The sequence below is a fragment of the Poromitra crassiceps genome (assembly GCF_964638095.1).
Source record: "Poromitra crassiceps genome assembly, chromosome: 5".
NCBI lineage: Eukaryota > Metazoa > Chordata > Actinopteri > Beryciformes > Melamphaidae > Poromitra > Poromitra crassiceps.
The window spans coordinates 10827540-10845649 of NC_139642.1; the positions used below are offsets into that span (position 1 = coordinate 10827540).

Consider the following 18110-nt stretch of genomic DNA (forward strand, 5'->3'; position numbering starts at 1 on the left):
TTCCTCGTTGTGGCGCCTTTGTCTGGATCCTTTCTTATAGCCCGACGGGTCCCCTTTACTTTGTTCTTTATTTGTGTTAGAGTGAATCTAGGGAGGGCTATCTTGATAAGCCCATGTATGTCCGGGTCACCTGTATGTTTAATCATTAGATTTTTTAGTGCCACTATCTCTTCCTTCTGCCATCTGACTCTGGAGGTATCGGCTTGTTGTGTGCTGGTGCTAGGAGATGGGGAGAAAGCTGCCCTTGTGTGGCTTCTCCTTATATGTAGGGAGAGCCCTGCCTTTTTTGTGAACATCCTTTCACATATTCTACATTTGTGTTCCCCTTTGGCTGGACGGAGGTTCTTTGTCGTATTGCAGTTCGGGGCATGGCACGCTATTTTCCTTAAGTTGCTGTTGATTGTGGAACAGTGTCTGCAGGAAAATGACACGGTCTTTGCCCTGTGTTTGTTTCTGAGGTGTTGCGCCGCTTTCTGCGCCGTATCAAGGTGAGTCCTGCACATGGTGCAGGGATGCTTCTCGAATGGCACCCTAATTACTGCCTTGACCGAGCCATCTAGTCCCTTGATCCTTCTCCTGCATCCCGCTAAGGGGAGGACCTTTTTATTGTAGCCCATTAGGAAGATGGGCTTGGGGCTGGGGACAAACAACCTCTTCCTGAGTGCTGTTAAGTTGTCTCTCCGACTTCTGGCGGGTGATCGCTCCGTTGCCGGTGGCCCCCTGTCAGCCTAACCTGACGCTGCCAGATGGACGGTATAGCTCCACATAGTTTCACTACAACAGTCGATCTGGGAATGCAGTAACCCGACCCGCTGACGGAGGCGGGCACTTTTCCCAAGCTACTTGGCAGGTGATTGGATGACCCATCTGTCTATCACCGCTGGTGGGTCTTGACTTCAACCAATCAGATCGCCATGCCTCTGACGTCACATTTGCGACCCGGAGGACTCAATAGGACTACAGAATAGCTTTAGCATAGCAGCATCGCAGCATTTAGCAGTTAGCATGGAGTTAGGCGATTTGTGCCGTTTGTGCAAGGTAAATATGCGCATAAATGGCATATTATCGAGTACCACAAATATATTTGGTAAAAAGGACGCCAGCGGAAAAAATGTCAACGAACGTCTGATAGCGTTAGGATTAACGCTATCGAACGACGCCTCACGACCCAGTAGGATCTGTAGGTCGTGCTATCGCTCGCTGAGTAGAATGGAAGATTCCTTTTCCAATTTAAGACGATGGGAAGAAGCTGAGAAAGAAGCAAGACCAGCTCCAGAACCAACTACTTCAACCATCGAAACACGACCGATCCCCGACGACAGTGGCGAGCCAGCTGCATCAGTCAGGTCAGAGAAACGGGACAGGGAGCCAACACCTTCCAAAACACCAAGAGACAAAAAGAAAATGCGTCCCAAAACACCAATCCAGACACCAGCTCACACCCCTCGTCTGACCCCAACCCACAGGTTGGCAAAGCCAACAACTGCGATGCCTGCACGGCGAAGTCTGACAGAGGTAAGTTTGTATTGTGAAACATAACGTTGAAAATTGTAGCCTCCCGTTTAACCTGTACCTGGCGCTGCCAATTGTTTGCTGTCTAATTGTTAGTCTGATCTAATGATCTTGCGCCAAACCTGTGGCCTTTGATTTTTTTAATTTGTTATTTCTTCTAGACTGTTATTGCTTGTTATTGCCATGCATTCCTCTCTATGGATGGAGTTAGGATGGAGATACACTTCCCTTTCTTCTCACCATGCCCACAGCCCATCCCCCAATGCTACCTACCTAGTGAGGTGGGGGGTAGGGAGTGTAAACTTTAGAGCAGACTCGATTCTCATGTGATTGCCCTGTGCAAGTGTCGATCTGTGATGTGCACTTAAATCAGTCATACAGTGTCAGAAACAGTCAATGTGCAATAAACCTTTCAAACCTATCATCCACTTTACCTACAAAATCGAGATTATAATTTGGAGTTTAACAGTTAACTACTTACCCCAGATAACACATAATTTAACCTAATCTAACATGAATAATTGCAGAATTTATTCCAGCAACTTTGCATGCTGCACCATTGCTGTCTTTGCAAATTTCAGTGTTGTTTACATCCAGCTATATCCAGCTTTTTATGTATACGGTGTACTGTATATTTAGCAAATATTTATGTTTGACTCTGTTCAGCTTTGTTGTCCTTGTTTTGAGCTGTATTCGGTGTCAGTACATTGAGAGCCACTCAAAGCAGAGTAAAAATCGTTTTATGTGAACAAATACTTGGTCAATAAAGCTGATTCAGATTATGATGCATATGAAATAAGCATAGTGGCAGTAATGGTTACTTACTAATGAACCCTCTGCTTTGTCTTTCAGGTTACTATCAGGGGTAGAAAAACAGTGTGCGACAACAACACAGCAGGGATTGTGGAACACATTACAAGGGGAAATTGGAGGTCGGCAGCTAATCTGATAGTTAGACACCAAGAGCTTTTTGGAGAACTCAAGGAAAATGTCCTTCAAGTCATAGAGGATGAGACCAAAATACTCTGTAGCCAAATGAACGGTTTCATGCTGTGGCGGTCATCAGCAGATGATATGAAGGCGTTTTCATTTGAGAACTTGTTGTCCGATCTCCAGCGTATGTCACCATTCCTTTTTTCCATTTTTGACAAAATCACAAACCAGTCTCCCCATTCCACTGCTGCAGCTGCTGCTATAGCTTTGAGAGGAAGGCAACCCAGATTATCAGCTTTTGCATACTACGTGAATAGTGTCCTACAGTATGGCGGGGCGAAGAAAGCCGTTTTTAAAAGGCTATGCAAACTGGGCATAACAACATCGCATACAAACGCTGTATTAAAACAACACCAATTGTCCAAAACGTGCGGCGAGGATTTTCACCTCCTGAAAGTAGCCAACAAAATCTTCCTAACCTCCAACCGAGTTGAGGAAGACAGAGACACAGACGCTGCTGGCCAAGCAGTAGAAAACACTTGCAGGACAGTGGATGCAGCTGGAACTACTGGAACAAGCCCACTAAGTGACACTGCGGGTGCGATGGACCTTGGCAGGGCTGCCCAAAGCATGGAGCAGTTAATCTTGTCAGGTGAGAAAGGCCAGACATTAGTTTTGGTGTTCATGGTTTGTATTGTGACTGCAATGGTATCTTTTTCGATGTGCGATGCTACTTTTATGTGTCCATTTATGTGTAAAGATTTTTAAATGTTTGTTTTTTTTGATACAGAGGAAACACAAAGCGCGTCGGAGAACACCATCTCCACACAGGGAGCTGCTGGCATCCCCAGTGCCACTTTACAGACATGTCCGCAGACTGAGCTGGGAACAGGTGATGGCACAGCTGAGTTCACCTTCACTTCATTAACAGATGCTGAAATGGCAGATCTGGGCATCAGCTTCTTGCCTGTAGCAGCACCATCAACCCAGTCAACTCCACCACCCACATATTCAATTGTATTTGACAATGTGGACTTCTTCATACGCACACACCACCAGTCTATCAGCCAAGCAAATAAATCAATCCACTGGACCCACCACATGGCTGTAGAAGACAGAGTGTCCACCAACCATCTCAGCCAGGACAAGCCCACTCGGCCAATTATGGACTATGACATCGGGAACTCCCTCCCTGGTCCTGAGACGCAAGCCCATATGCGCCGCGAATTCATTGTCCTGGGGAGCCGAATCCTGACACAGCACCTAGATGCCTTCAAGCCATTATCGACTGTGGTGGTTCATCACATCCCTCACCAATATTCATCGATAATGACAGAGGCCTCCACCCATGTAAGTATAAAATGAAGTACGCTGCAATTGTGAGTTATACGTTCAGTTAACTTTGTGGGTTGAGCAAGTACTGACTACAGTACTGGCATATAACTTTAACGCAAACCTTTATGCTATTACAAGCCATATATTCTCTCTTCATAGCACCCTCTTGGACTTCTCTTCAAAGATGAGAACAAAACTGGGGACTTGGTGGATGTTCTACAGCACCTCCAGAAAGAGTAAGTATGAACTAAGGCAGGAGTGGGCAAAATCTTTGGCACATGTGTTTCATAAATTCCAAGGCAGGTCACTAATTTATCTGATGTCAGTATTTGTGCATTTCAGCAGGCATTGTTTGACGCAAAGTGACACCTGCACCAACTTATTGCTTTTCTACTATGCACATACATTGATGTGGTGCATTAACATATTTCATGTAGGTATGTTCCAAAGGGCCCACATGGAGTGGTGGCCAGCGTATTGGTGGGCGGGGACAGGCTGTCGGAGGGGACCAGTCGGAACATACAGTGGGCCTTTGCTGAAGGAGAGAGCAGTGAAGACAGACTAGAAGGCCTTGTCTTCAAGTTTGAGGATTGGCATGCAATCCGAAACCTGTTTGAGGTAAGTGAGCTCACTCAATGTATCAGCTCAAACTGATTAATCACAGCAATATGGATTATCAGCTGATTCTTCACCCACTACACCCACAAAACAATGTTTTCAGAATTTGAAATTACTTATCTATGCCTTGACTAAATAGACAAACTATTTAATTTCAATTCCTTCTACATGAAATAGTTTGCTTGCTGTACTAAAACGAAAGTGCATTTTAGATCTATCACAGGATATTTTACAAAGAGGATTCTGCACGAGACCATGGGACACTGTTATCAAATATGAACAAGTTGAGGTAAAAATAAACGCCGTCATAATTTTAATTGTGGATGATTGATGAGTGATGTATGACTGTAGATTGATGACGCATGATCGATGACTGATGATCGTGAACATGTGTGGTCTTCTCAGTAGGTTTTTTTTTTTTTATGTCAATATGTTCTGCATGCTTGTTGTTATATCGACATTTTCTCAGTTAAACTGCATTGTTAACACCTTAAGTGCCATAGCCGAAATAATTCGTCTTACATAATCCAACGCTTAAGTGCCAGAGCCGAAATAACTCGTCTTACATAAACATTTTTTTTTTTTGACGGTGGGACATCAATCAACAACTTTTACATCTTCGAGATCACTATTGGAGCAAGATAATGTGTATAATCTATTTTACCGACCCACTAAGTGTTGACAGTGCTCCCCCAGACGACCGAAATCAAAGAAAAAACTGCCGCGGGACCAAGCCGTTCAAGGAAATGCCGTGGCGATTTTACAGTAATCCATTCAAGACTTGTCTTGCCTGAGAGCGGCCGCGCACCGGCAGCAGCACACAGAGAGCGGAGAGCGATTTGCAAAATAGATCATAGGTGAAACACACTTTGAAACACCTCAGAAAGGCCAGAATCAACATCTGCCCATCGCCCACGCATTCCCCGGCCCATCTTGACTCGCACAAGGAGCGTCCGCACGCAGGCAAGCAGGCAGGCAGGCACACAGGCAGGCAGCAGCAAAAGCGCTTCTGACACGCCCGCTGTACAGCCAGGAGGAAGGAGGAGAAGACACACGGAGGGAGGAGTTTGAATGAGAGGGGTGTTTCCTGTTGTTATGGAGGAAATTACTGTTCAAAACTATTGTTTAGAATGTCTGACGGTCTTACTGATGCCAAAAATGAATGGTTAAAGTGACTGTTTCACAAAAAGCCATTTATCTCTGAATAAATTTCCAGACGCTGAAACCATGCTGTACTCAACGGCTAATATCTACATAACTACTAACTCTGCAAACTAACTCTTTTAGACAGAGAAAGCACACATTCTATTAGTTATTTTTAGATGATTGGTGTTCATGAATTCTTAACAGAAAAGAATCCTCGTCTGTTCAAAAATGAGCCAGAATCGTCAAAAACACCCCTGGCACAACTTACCTACAGGAATGAAAACATGGCTGGCATTCAATGTGTTAACTAGTCTCCAAATGTTTTTCAGGGTTGTTATTTTCACTGATGAACTCCAGCCACCATGAATTACGGCTTGGTACTTCATCATCACGACTAACAATGCTCTGTACTGAGGGGAGGTAAAGTCCAGCCACAATGAATTCCGGCTTGGTACTGCTGGGGGGAGGGGGTGGTAGACTACTGACTCCTGACGACTGCTGATCGATGACCTGGGTTTGTGTATGTGTTGTCTGTATATATTCATGTGTGTGTCCTTCTCCTACCGGATCAAGTACAAACTCCTTTCCATCACCTCTAAAGCCCTTTACCAACTTCACTGAGATCCTCTCCCCCTCTCCCAGTCCCTCAGACCCACCTCTGCTGGCCTCTCCACCCCAAGTCTAACCTCTGCAGCTTTCTCTAGGGCAGCTCCCAGGCTCTGGAATCCCCTCCGCCCTGACATGTGAAAATCTGAGTATTACAATATTTCTATCCCACCTCAAAAGCCATCTCTTCTCCACCGTCTTCTCCTAGTCTCCCAACTCTCATCCCCCATCCATCGCTGTCTGTCTGACCCATGTTTTGTCCACTGTTTGTTTGACTAACATCGTCTCCTCAGTGTTTACTGTACAGCGTCTTTTAGTTTATGTAAAGTGCTCTTTGTTATTATTATTATTATTGTTATTATTAGTACTGTATGTATCACCACGGCGCATCAGGTTAAAAAAGTCCAGCCACCACACATTTGACATTAGTCTGGTGGTCCTCTACACATCAGTAATTCCGAGCAGCTTGCAGGGGGTACTTGGAAAGATTTAAGATTACAATTTACTTTCAAAATGATAAAAAAAAAAAAAGTCATTCCAAGTCATTTCTTAAGCCCAATGTTAAAATGGTACGTGCGTGCTGCAACTATTCCCCCTGGCAAGTGTCAACTATTAAGCTGATAAATGGCATAAAAACATTCAGTTGCTGTCACTCCAGAAACAGGTTTAGGGGAGTCTGGTGACAAAAGGAATAAAAGGCCAAGCAAGTGAGGGGGTAGGCCTACTATTGGCATGGAAAAACAGCTTAAGGGGTACATAAGACATAAAAGGTTGGGAACCACTGCTCTGCATGCCATCATCTCCAACTGCTTTATGTGATTATTGTTCTGCTTCTGCTTCTTCCTGCTCCTCTCCATGTTCTCATCATCTTACAGGTGCAGCAACGCGAAACAAGGTCCGCATGCTGCATTCAATGCATATAAAGAGTTTGTGCATAAGGACACTGCTGCTCTCTTTCTGGCTGCCACAATGGACCATTTCGGATTGAAGGATGTCACAGGTATACAATTTATCCTCATCACTTAAACAGTGGAGTGCAATTATGGTCACATACTGGCTGGTCACTATATATTCTTTCTAAACATCTTAACCTTAATCTTAGTAATAATTTCAATAGGAACTTAACTTTTTAAAAGGTGAACACTGACAGATAAATAATCAAATTCGCCACCCACTCAGTGGTAAATTATTAATTTCAGTCAAAAATCTCCTGCCCACTTTCACATCCAACATTTGGCAGGTGAAAATTCCTTCCCTGCTATGCTTCTGAATTATTAGTTTTGAATTGTTTAAATATCATGGCTCTTTTGTCATGTGTATTGCTTCCACAAATATCGAACTGTAATTATCGTTTCTTTTACTATTATGTTTCAACAGATGTCCCGGACGGCTTCATCCCCGACCACATCACGACTGGTTCACCAGGTGTGAAAAGGAGCTGGCTGCATGAAGCCGTGTCCCAAATTGTCGACCGGTTTGTCATGTTTAATGACATCCCAGACCTTGTAACCGGTGTCAGAGACAGCGCCAGCGACCAGCCTCTACAGGCGAAGAAGCTCCCATGCCGCATGCCAGGTTGTCCCATCACGTACAAATACAGCAAGGCCAGGGAGAACCACGAGAAAAAAGAACATGGCTTAACAGTACCTTCTGGGGTATCAGATACAGCTAGGCCTACTTCAGTGGACCACAAAAAAAGCCACACAGAAGCAAGACTGAGCTTTGGCTTCTTGCTGGCCAACATGCAGGATGCAGTGAAGGAGGGAGATGGGGAGAGGTTGTTGAGGTTGTATACTGTAGCATTGTTATTCTACAAGGCCCACGGTCACAGCCAATATGCTTACAGTACACTCCTGCTGACCTTGCAGATCAAAGCCACTCTTTCCCCTCGCTTGGCACACAGTTTGACCTGGAATAGGTTCTGGAATGGGAGAGGAGGGAAGGGAAAGAATATCCCCCTCGATTTGCACATGGAACACCTCAACAACTTCTTGAAGTCTTTCCTGAAGCGCAGCGGTCCAAACATGACCGAGAAAGCAGCAGACAGGGTCAGCAAGTCCATTGGCGTCCTAAAGGACCTGATGGACACCACAGACACAGAGCTAGATGTCTCAAAGTCCTGCGGCACACATAAAGCAAGTAACCAGACAGAGGACATCCTTGCACTTGTTGAGGTTGTCAGAGAGGCCGAGCTCTTCAGAGACCAACCAGGCAGACATTTCACAGCGTTCCCCAATTTCCAAAGAAACCTGCTTTCCAAAGTGAAGCACATTGAGTTGTGGGCCTGGATGAGGAGCAAATTGAAGGAGTGGAGGGAGGTCCCCATTTGAAAAGGGACTAACAAAAGAAAGACAGAATTGCTTACGCGTACTCTCCGCTCACAGGACGGTAATTATCTTACCGTCCCTAAAATTAAGAAAAAATCAGCAGGTATTTTTTTTTTCTTTTTTCTATCTAATCTAATAGCTGGTGAATAAACTTAGTTCTGAACTGTTGAGCAGGCCAGCACCGGTAGCCAGCAGTATCAGTCTAAATTTAGACCTAGACTACCTAGACCTGAATTAGCAGTATAGTCTCGGAGGGGAGGGGAATAGAATTAGCAAGACATATTTTCTGTGAAGCCCTCTGAGACATGCTTGTGAATTAGGGCTATATAAATAAACTTGACTTAACTTACCCAGGTGTTGGAACTTTTATCTGTAAATGTGTATCATAATTGTATATACTTAATGTTTGGATTTGATTCAGTGTTTTCATATTAAACTTTTTTCATTTACTTCAATGTTTTCATTAAGTCTTTTACTTCCCCCTGTCCCTTCTCGAACAGTTATTGAACTGACCTTGGAAAAGGTCTTGTCTATTTACCTGTTTTTGTTTTTAAAACGGTTTCATGTTCTTTGTTCGAGACAAATAAAGATCAAATCAAATCAAAATTATGTTTGCTAGTAAATCTATTCCAGAACAAGTTATATTTCTACACTATCTGTAAGTTAGTTCATGTGTGTCACTGTTCTCAATGTAAAATGGCAAATTTGGATTAATGCTTCCATAATCATTATTTGAAAATGTAATAGCTGAAAATAAAACACCATCAGACCGTTTTGAAAAACACAAACTTTTAATCAATCGCTTATATGGCAAAACCAATTTATTCATGACCATTTATCCAACTAAACAAGTCCACTGAACAAGACACTCCAACGGCTGAAGTTGACACCCCATCTCCAGAGTCATGTACAAATCAGAATCAGAAAGACTTTAATGATCCCTGGGGGGAAATTGGGACAAGTTACAGTAGCTTGCTCACAGAACACACATAGCATAAAATAACATAAAAATAAACCGTAGTAAATGCAATATTAAGCAAATAAGCACAAAAACACAACATAGCATAGAATAACTAGTAAATGCGATAGAAGCAAAAAGCAAAAAAATAAGTAGAATGTCTAAGTAGCAATTCCGTGTCAATTATCATTATTGCACGTGACATATTGCACAAGAGCCTCTAATGGCCTACTGCGTAATGCTATTCCCACGAGTCTGGGCTGCTGTTTGTTGATTGTTTCTCAAAGTCGTCCTCGTCTTCCTCATCAAAGTACCCAGTATAATCAATGTCTGGCTCAGTGTAGCTATCCTCTTTGGGAGTAGGCTCTATAGCCTCAATATCAGCAAATACTTCACTGATTATTAGCAGTATTTCTCTGGCATGTTTTAATCGGAATACTGGAAGGTTTTTAACAATGTAAGCCAAGTCAAATATGTGTGTGCTGTGTTCTACTACTGCATCAATAAGTTCAGCACTGAATCCAGTACATGCTGACTTGCTAGTGTAGACATGTGCAGTGTCTTTAGCTAAACAGCTCATGTATTCCTCTAACATGTCACGGATTAAAGATTTCTCCTCCTGTGTTACCACTCTACATTTCCCTTGAATGCTAACATCCTGTTCTATTACCTCATATTTGGGAATAGGCTCTGCACAACCTTCAGTTTTACATGCACATACTGAGTGGCAATAGGTACAGCACAGATGCCCTGGCTCAACACTTGTGGTCTGCTCTTCAAAATGACCGTACAGCGCTTTTCTGAAGCAGCTCTTGGTGCCTGTCTTTTTAAGTTCTTTAACATCTGCATTTACCATTGCAGTATTTTTTATGTCATACAAAACAGCATGTGACTGCAACCCATTTCTGCCAGCCCTTCCAACCTGTTGAACAATGTCTTCAACATCCCCTGGCAAGCCATACATGACAACATGTGAAACATTTGGAAAATTCAAGCCCATCCCAAGAGCTATTGTTGCTACGACAACTCTGCAGCTGCCCTCTCCATTAAAAGATGCCAAAACCCGGTTTTTGTTCTGTGGCAGTGTGTTACTGTGGAACATTCCTATCAGAAGGTTTTTAGCCTGACGATCTGGGTCTCTGTCGACCCAAGCATCTTCCCCCAGTTCAGCTTTAAGATAGGTGAACACTTTTCCTACTGCCTTAAGTGATCTGCAATAGATTATGATGGGAGACATTGATAGACCCTTATCTTTGACCTCCTTCACTACCCAGTCCATACAGTCAAAGTTGTCGTCAGGAACCAGACTCAGTCCTAGCCTGATGTTTTTCCGGTTTGGGCTAACAGTCACTTGAGTTGCAGCCTCCATACTCAGCAGCTTGGTCACACGGCCTCTGTTCTTGGTATCAGCAGATGCAGTCAAGGCTAACACAGGTGTACCTGAAAAACAAATAAATGCACACATGCATCAACAACAACCCCTCACATACAATCAATGCAGATCTGAGGAGACTTACCCCCTTTTCTGAATTACTATTAAGTAATAATGGATTTCTTCAAGGAGTGTTACTGAAGTGTATTTCAAAACTCACCTTCTTTGACAATGGATCGAAGCTCCCCTAGCTTGGCAAAGCTCTCTCTGAAGGCTGGCTGCTTTTTGTCCCCCTCTCCCCTGTTTGAAAGAAAATGATATACAACAATGAGTCTTGGTAATTAAGTTTACCAATAACGTGCATAGTTGATAACAGTACAGCAATACAGTTACAGTATCAGACTCAGTGTAAGATGTAGTGTTTAATGTCTTATGTTGTAGGTTCAGATAAACATCAAACACTTCATCTTACAGTAAGTACGAGACTGTAACAGTATTTTTATAAACCTGTTCATCTTCACCGATCAGTTTTACAGTCGTTTAACATTATATTATACAACCATTAAACGTTTAACTTACCATTTGTATGTGACGTGAACTTCATCGACGACAATCCCCACTAGGTTTTCACGGTACACTTTTGAGGAAAGCATATTCCGCCATTTATCGTTAAGTAGCCAAGACTCGGGACTACCAAAAACAAGCTGGCATCGCCCATTGAGGATGTCTGTGTGACCGTCAATATCTCCGAGTTGCATAGCAGTGACTCCCAGCTCCCTCGCCTCTTTGATTTGATCTGCTACAAGGGCAGCCAACGGAGACACGATGATCAATATAGGATTGGGCTTTGTCCCCATTTTCTTAACTACCAGCGGAGCCAGTTGGTAGATCAAACTCTTGCCGAATCCAGTCGGGAGAAGAGCAAAAACATCTTTTCCACCCAGAAAAGCCTTCAGTGCAGTTCTCTGCTCTTCTTTCAATGAAGAAATGTTGTCCAGTTGAGAAATAACTGAAGTTATTGCTGCATCTACGATAGCCTCGCTAGCTTTAGCTTCCGCAACGGCAGCCATGTTGAGGAGTGAAAAGAACTACAAAGACCATGTACCCACTACTTGCCCAGACGCTTCTCAGTAGCGTCACACAGAAAGCCCGCCCAAGGCTGCCGCTGATTGGTCGAGCCGGCTTGGCTCGACCAATCATCCTTACTGCCTGGTTATGACAAGATGGATTACGTCGAGAGAATCTCTTCAGATCTCGCGAGGTTATCCATCTTGCAAGCAAGGTTACTGTCAGCCTGCCGGCCTCTTGAAATACGCCATTTATTTTTGTCTATACGCCTCCTGGGCGTGGAGAGGGATTGCTGCCTAAGTACTCCAGAGTTCGTCTGGTCTGGTAGGGGCGACGAGTAGATCCTGCCCCCTGTGCTTCTAGGTTCTGAGTAGCTGGCCCTTCCTGGTGACGCCATTCTAGGAGTGGATCTTGCTTGGGGTTTAGTCTCTTCTTTTAGTTTCTTCTATTATTTCTGTCAGATCTGCAACACACAGAATAAATGTATGATCATCTAGCACTATTAGTTTTCCTATTTGTAGTTGAGTCTCTCTTGATGGCTCTAGGATCAGAGATGTAAGCTTATGAGTTAGGATCTGGTGATTAGGGACTACGACTACCACCCCTTCCTGGTAGCTCCAGGTTTCTGTAGGGAGAAGATAAGGGATTAACAACTATTCCACCCTTAGGGGAAATCTATCTCAGTATGGGAACTATAGATAGACCCCCTTGGTGGTTTGCCCTCCCTAACCCCACTCCTTTTTCCCTCAATGGGCATGGCGTCACTGGGCCTTGAATTTGTTCCTGTTCTTTTTCATTTTTAGGGTTGAGTGTGAGTGAGCCGACAAGGTTATGCTCTAGAGTATCCCTGCCCAACCAGTGTCCCCGAGAGGTCAACTGGTCTGGACGGGGCATCGAGTTTTGCCCTCATAGTGGTTTGGTTCAGCGATCAGACCCGCCTCATCTGCCTTGTCCTTTTAACCTTTCCGTCTTTGAGGCAGATTCGGTAGGGCCCATCCTCCGCCCCTTGCCACTACCTCGGTACAATCGAACAACACTCTGTGGCACTGACCATCGCCCACTTGTAGTTGCCCCTCAGCGGCCTCATCCCTCACGTCAGTATCCTATTATTGTCTCTTAGGCTGTTGATTCTTCATGAGCTTTCATGTTATTGTGTTGGAAAATACCCTTGCATCTTGTTGTTTCTATCGCAAAGACATACCATGTGTGCATCGTTTGTTTATTTCTTTAGGAAGGACTCCACATTTGACCCTTTTGTTTTGAATAATTATTTTATTAACGGTTTGACATCATTGAAAATTTGTGAGCCAACATGCTCACTCTCTTTTATATCCATCCTTTAATTGATCCCTATTATTGGTGGTCTAAGCCAGAGGAGTCTTCTCATGGCCTCATCCCATCTATCATCGGATACACCTATGTAAGCCAGGAGGTCCATGGTGACTGGGAGCACCACCGACCCTAGGGTGTCAAGGACGACCCCAAATGTTCTTATCATTTGGATGTGGGGGAAGCTCCTTCTTAGGATGGATGCTGGCTCCATGAGGCGTCCTCGTAGGGTTCGACTCATTCTAATCATGTCCCTCTCGTTCCTGGGTGGTCTAGTCCCTATGCTGACCAGTAGCATCCTGGAACCCTTTGTGAGGATGATGTCTATTCTCATCACCCCTCTCGAGGTCACCACTGGTCTATTAGCCTCCACCGTCCATCCCTCTGCCAACCCTTCATTGGTAAGACAGCCGATGGCCAGCTGTCTGAAGCCCTCCTCAGTGTTGTTGTAGCTCGCCCTCCTTATTTCTCTGAGTCTTCTCTGATGGTTGAAGAACCACCTTCCGTGGCAAATCGCCCTTAAGTGCTCCCCCATATTTCGATTCTGTGAAGCACAGGGAAAGGCGAAGGTATTAGCTGGGGTCTAAGTACGTTTTTAAGAGAGCAGTAGTTTGTTTAGTTGCAAAGAAGAATGACGACGCGTGATTAGTTAGACATTTTTATATTTATTGGGTTTTGGAAAAGAGTGAAAACAATAAAAATAAATATATAAAAATAATAATAAATAATAATAAATAAAATAAAACAATAATAATTTTATTCAACAATACATTTTTTCAAACAATTAACATGACATCAAATGTTAACATCTAGTGGACGATGTTTAGCAGGCTGGGCACATGTTCTCCTCCAGGATTACGCTTAGGACCCTTGGGCCCGTCACTCTTTCTGGGTCGCCGTCTTGCCCCCAGGCTCTCTCTGCCTCTGCCAAGCCATGCGCGTCGCCCAGCACCCAGGCCGCATCTGCCTCCTTGCTGATCTTCTCTTCTTCCACCCCCAGGCTCTCCAGGAAGTGGTGAAGGCAGGCCATCACTGGCGTCATGTCCTCCCTGGGCACTGGGACCGCAATATGCCCCACCTTATGGAGGTACGGGGATTCCAGGGCAAGCAGCTGTTCCATGAAGGGCTCCACCTCCCCACTTGCTTCCCGCTGCCTCTCATAGAGTTCCAGCATCTCACACTCTGGCATCCATGAGATCAGGATGGCAGTTGAACCACTCATCATCCATAGGGGGACCGACCTCCTGATCCCGTCTCCACACAATAGGGTGGGGTCCTTGATTATGCAGCGACATCCTTGTCTGAGGGCCACGTTGATGAAGATCGCCTCAATTTTGGATAGCCTCAGGCGTTCTCTCTCCATGGCCTTTTTCCTCCCTCTGGCATCCGCCTTCCTTCTCTCGCGCCGACTCTTCTTATTTCCACCCATCGTTCACTCGCGTAAGATTAGGGATCTAAGGGGAAAGCAGGGGGTTAGTGGGGTGAGTTGCCATGCTGGGATTGCCCTACCGGCAGTTAGTTTCTGCGTGCTTAGTTTGAGAACAAAGAGGTCCACACATAAATCTTGTCTAAGGTTTTTATTATATTAAGACACCGGAGCCAAGGTTAGTGCGGTATTTTTTTATTGTCTTTTTACTATTATTGCCTCTAGTTGTGTCCCAGCCGCCAAGCCCTCCCCTCTGTCCCTGTGACGACCATCCTTACTAAGGATTCCCCCCTTTTTAAATGTCCCTGGTCCTCTATCCTGCTTCCTCCTATCTAAACATTTTATTTTCACAATAAACCGTTTTACATTGAATTTTTTTTGTAGAACATCACATTTCATGCATCAACATTGTAACAGCCTCACATGCAACTATTAGTAGGCATTACACCATCTATTTCAATCACAGGTCTTTGAACCCCTCCCTCACCACCCTCTTCGCCTCTTCATCCCCTTCAAACCATTCCCATAAGTCCTCTAGCCCCCGGCAAGCTCTTCCCTTACATATGACTAGGGGCAGTGGCACCATTTGCTGGAGGGGGGAGAAGGCCCCCATCACTACTAGCTCATCCGAAAACCTTTTCATGGATGTTGTGGCCCCCGTGACGGCCCCTCTTAAGTTCCAGTTTTTGGTGGTGTCGACTGGGATAATCCTCACGATGATTGCCGCGTGTTCAACCACAAGGATGATGTGGAAGCGGCCTTTAACGGCAACCAGAGGAAGGTCCTTTTCCTTGACCACTCTGCACCTCCCTTTGCCAAAGCTGGTTAGCAGGTCGATGGCCTTTGTTATTCTCGCCTTCGACTCCTCCGTTAGTTTGGTGGGGACTCTCTCGCCCGCCACTGCTCCTCCTGGGCGACGACCTCTTGAGGTCGGGCCCGTCATGAGCCTACTCCCTCGTCGGACTGGTGGCATTTTTAGTCTGCGGGGCAAGCAAGCAAGCATGCAGGGTGGGTTAGCCAAGCATGGGTGTGTTAGATTTGCAAAGCGAGAAACAGTCACTCAATCAACAGCCTTTTACACCTGACTGATGTTGTAGCGTTTTATTCAAAGCAAGAGTCAGAATGCTTTAGGTTGTACTGTTTTTATTGTCTGCAAGGGATCCTCCATCGGTCAGGTGGGCTGCTCCTGAAGGTCTCAGCTGCCGGGGGGAACCTCGGTTACGCTCGAGTTCAGTGTCATTGGAGACCGACCAGACTGGGTCAGCTTTCAGTCGTCTTCCACTGACAGATTCTGTCCGTCATTCGCTCAGTTGGATCCCTCTGATTCTGTCCTAGACCGTCCCACTCCGGAGAGTGTCTTAGCCTTGCTCGAGTACTTGTCGTCAGAGGCAGACCCACAGCCTGAAGGAACCAGCTACCCGAACACTGCCTTACGCCAGCCGGTAGTGGCCCTTCAATGGTGGGTGTCTGTTTGCCAATCGGTCAGTTTGACCCTTCTGGTTCTTTCCCGGGCTACTGTTTGTCGGAGAGTGTTACGGCCTCTCATTGGGCTTTAGCCCCGTGTCTCCCGCCTGGAGCTCTGAGTCGTTGAAAACCAGGTTTCTGATTACGGGGAGACACTACTTTGCACTTCCCCCCGGAATTGTGCAATACCAGAGAGGCTGAGCACAGTCACCCACTGTGCTTTTAGCCTCTCTGGTCATTCTGAATGACACTTTGTTCAGGTGGGTGTCCATCCGACCGCCCCATGCACCACTCTCAGACCTCTTCCACTCATCCTTCGAGGCCCTACTACCTGGTCCTCCGTATGGGACATATTGTTGGGCGGATGTCCTCATTGACCGCCTCATGCACCACTCTTAGGCCTCTTCCACTCGTCCTTCGAGGTCCTACTACCTGGTCCTCTCCAAGGGACATTTTGTTGGGCAGATGTCTCCATCGACCGCCTCATGCACCACTCTTAGGCCCCTTCCACTTTTCTGTTGGGGCTCTATTCCCTGGTCCTCTGTCTCAGAAGGCTAGTTCCTAGGTCAGTTCACGGGGTTCGTCATCATCAGTTCCTCCCATCGGAGATTGGGATGTGCCCGTTCCTCAGGCGGTTCAGTCGAAGGGATACTCTCTTCCCTTCTGGGGCTTGAATTTCAATTGTTTGTAACACGCGTTGTGCCAAGGAGTCGATGTCGCAGAGTATCCCAGCCCTCTTGTCAACCCCAGATCAGGGATTCTCTTCCTCAGGCAAGGGCATCAGGGTCCTGCATAGGCCAGGAATGAACAACACTCTTGTTCGTGCACATCTCCTCCTTCACACTCCACGGCTTATCCTGTTCCTACTTTGTGCTGGGGTTGAGCTCCACGCCAATCCGGCCGAAAAGATTGAGCCCAGCCCCGCTTCGCACCCCAGCCCGACCGACCCAGCCCTTAGAGCCAATCCTTATCCCGAAGTTACGGATCTGACTTGCCGACTTCCCTTACCCACCTTCGTCTAACATGCCAGAGGCTGTTCACCTTGGAGACCTGCTGCGGATATGGGTACGGCCTGGCGCGAGATTTACACCTTCTCCCCCGGATTTTCAAGGGCCAGCGAGAGCTCACCGGACGCTTTCCAGTGCACGATAGGAGTAGTAGTATTTCACCGGCGGCTGAAGCCTCCCACTTATTCTATACCTCTCATGTCTGTTCACAATGCCAGACTAGAGTCAAGCTCAACAGGGTCTTCTGTCCCCGCTGATTCTGGCAAGGCCGTTCCCTTGGCTGTGGTTTCGCTAGCTCAGTGATTCCCAACCAGGGGTACGTGTACCCCTAGGGGTACTTGAGCAGCTTGCAGGGGGTACTTGGAATGATTGGGGAATACAATTTACTTCCAAAATGATAAATAAATATATATATATTCCAAGTAATTTCATAGCCCATTGTTAAAATGTGATGTGTGTGCCGCAACTAGTTCTGCTGGCACGTGTCAACTGCTACACTGTTCTGCTACTGATAATGGCAAAAAACAACAACTAAAAAGCGCAAACACCGGCAGTTCAGTGAAACATATATTTTGTATAGATTTACTTGTATGTAATCATGAACACGCATGAGTGAGGGGTACTATTGTCATGGAAAAATAGCTCAAGGGGTACATACCACAAAAAAGGTTGGGAACCACTGTGCTAGCTAGTAGGTAGGGACAGTGGGAATCTCGTTCATCCATTCATGTGCGTCACTAATTAGATGATGAGGCATTTGGCTACCTTAAGAGAGTGATAGTTACTCTGGCCGTTTACCCGCACTTTATTCAATTTCTTCACTTTGACATTTAAAGAACTGGGCAGAAATCACATTCCTCTGGTCCGCACCAGTTCTAAGTCAGCTGCGAGGCACCAGCCGAGGCGATGTGCTGGGACCGCATCATTACTGGGATAACTGCTTGTACTAGGGTTGCATTTTTTGTCAGGCGAAGGTGTGTTGCTTGACGAGGCGAGGATGTTGCTCCAC

The 18110-nt window shown here is 45.6% G+C and overlaps 1 protein-coding gene across 1 annotated transcript; it reads left to right on the plus strand.

Moving 5' to 3' along the window:
• Window positions 1–226: 226 nt before the first annotated feature.
• On the plus strand, window positions 227–8480 carry LOC310776301 (uncharacterized protein; the record flags this gene model as incomplete). The annotated part of the gene is made up of 7 exons (XM_083636504.1): window positions 227–265; window positions 1323–1515; window positions 3236–3795; window positions 3965–4016; window positions 5874–5964; window positions 7026–7150; window positions 7528–8480. The coding sequence occupies 7 exons, from the start codon at window positions 227–229 to the stop codon at window positions 8478–8480; spliced, it is 2013 nt and encodes a 670-aa protein (XP_083492630.1).
• Between the last annotated feature and the right edge of the window lie 9630 nt (window positions 8481–18110).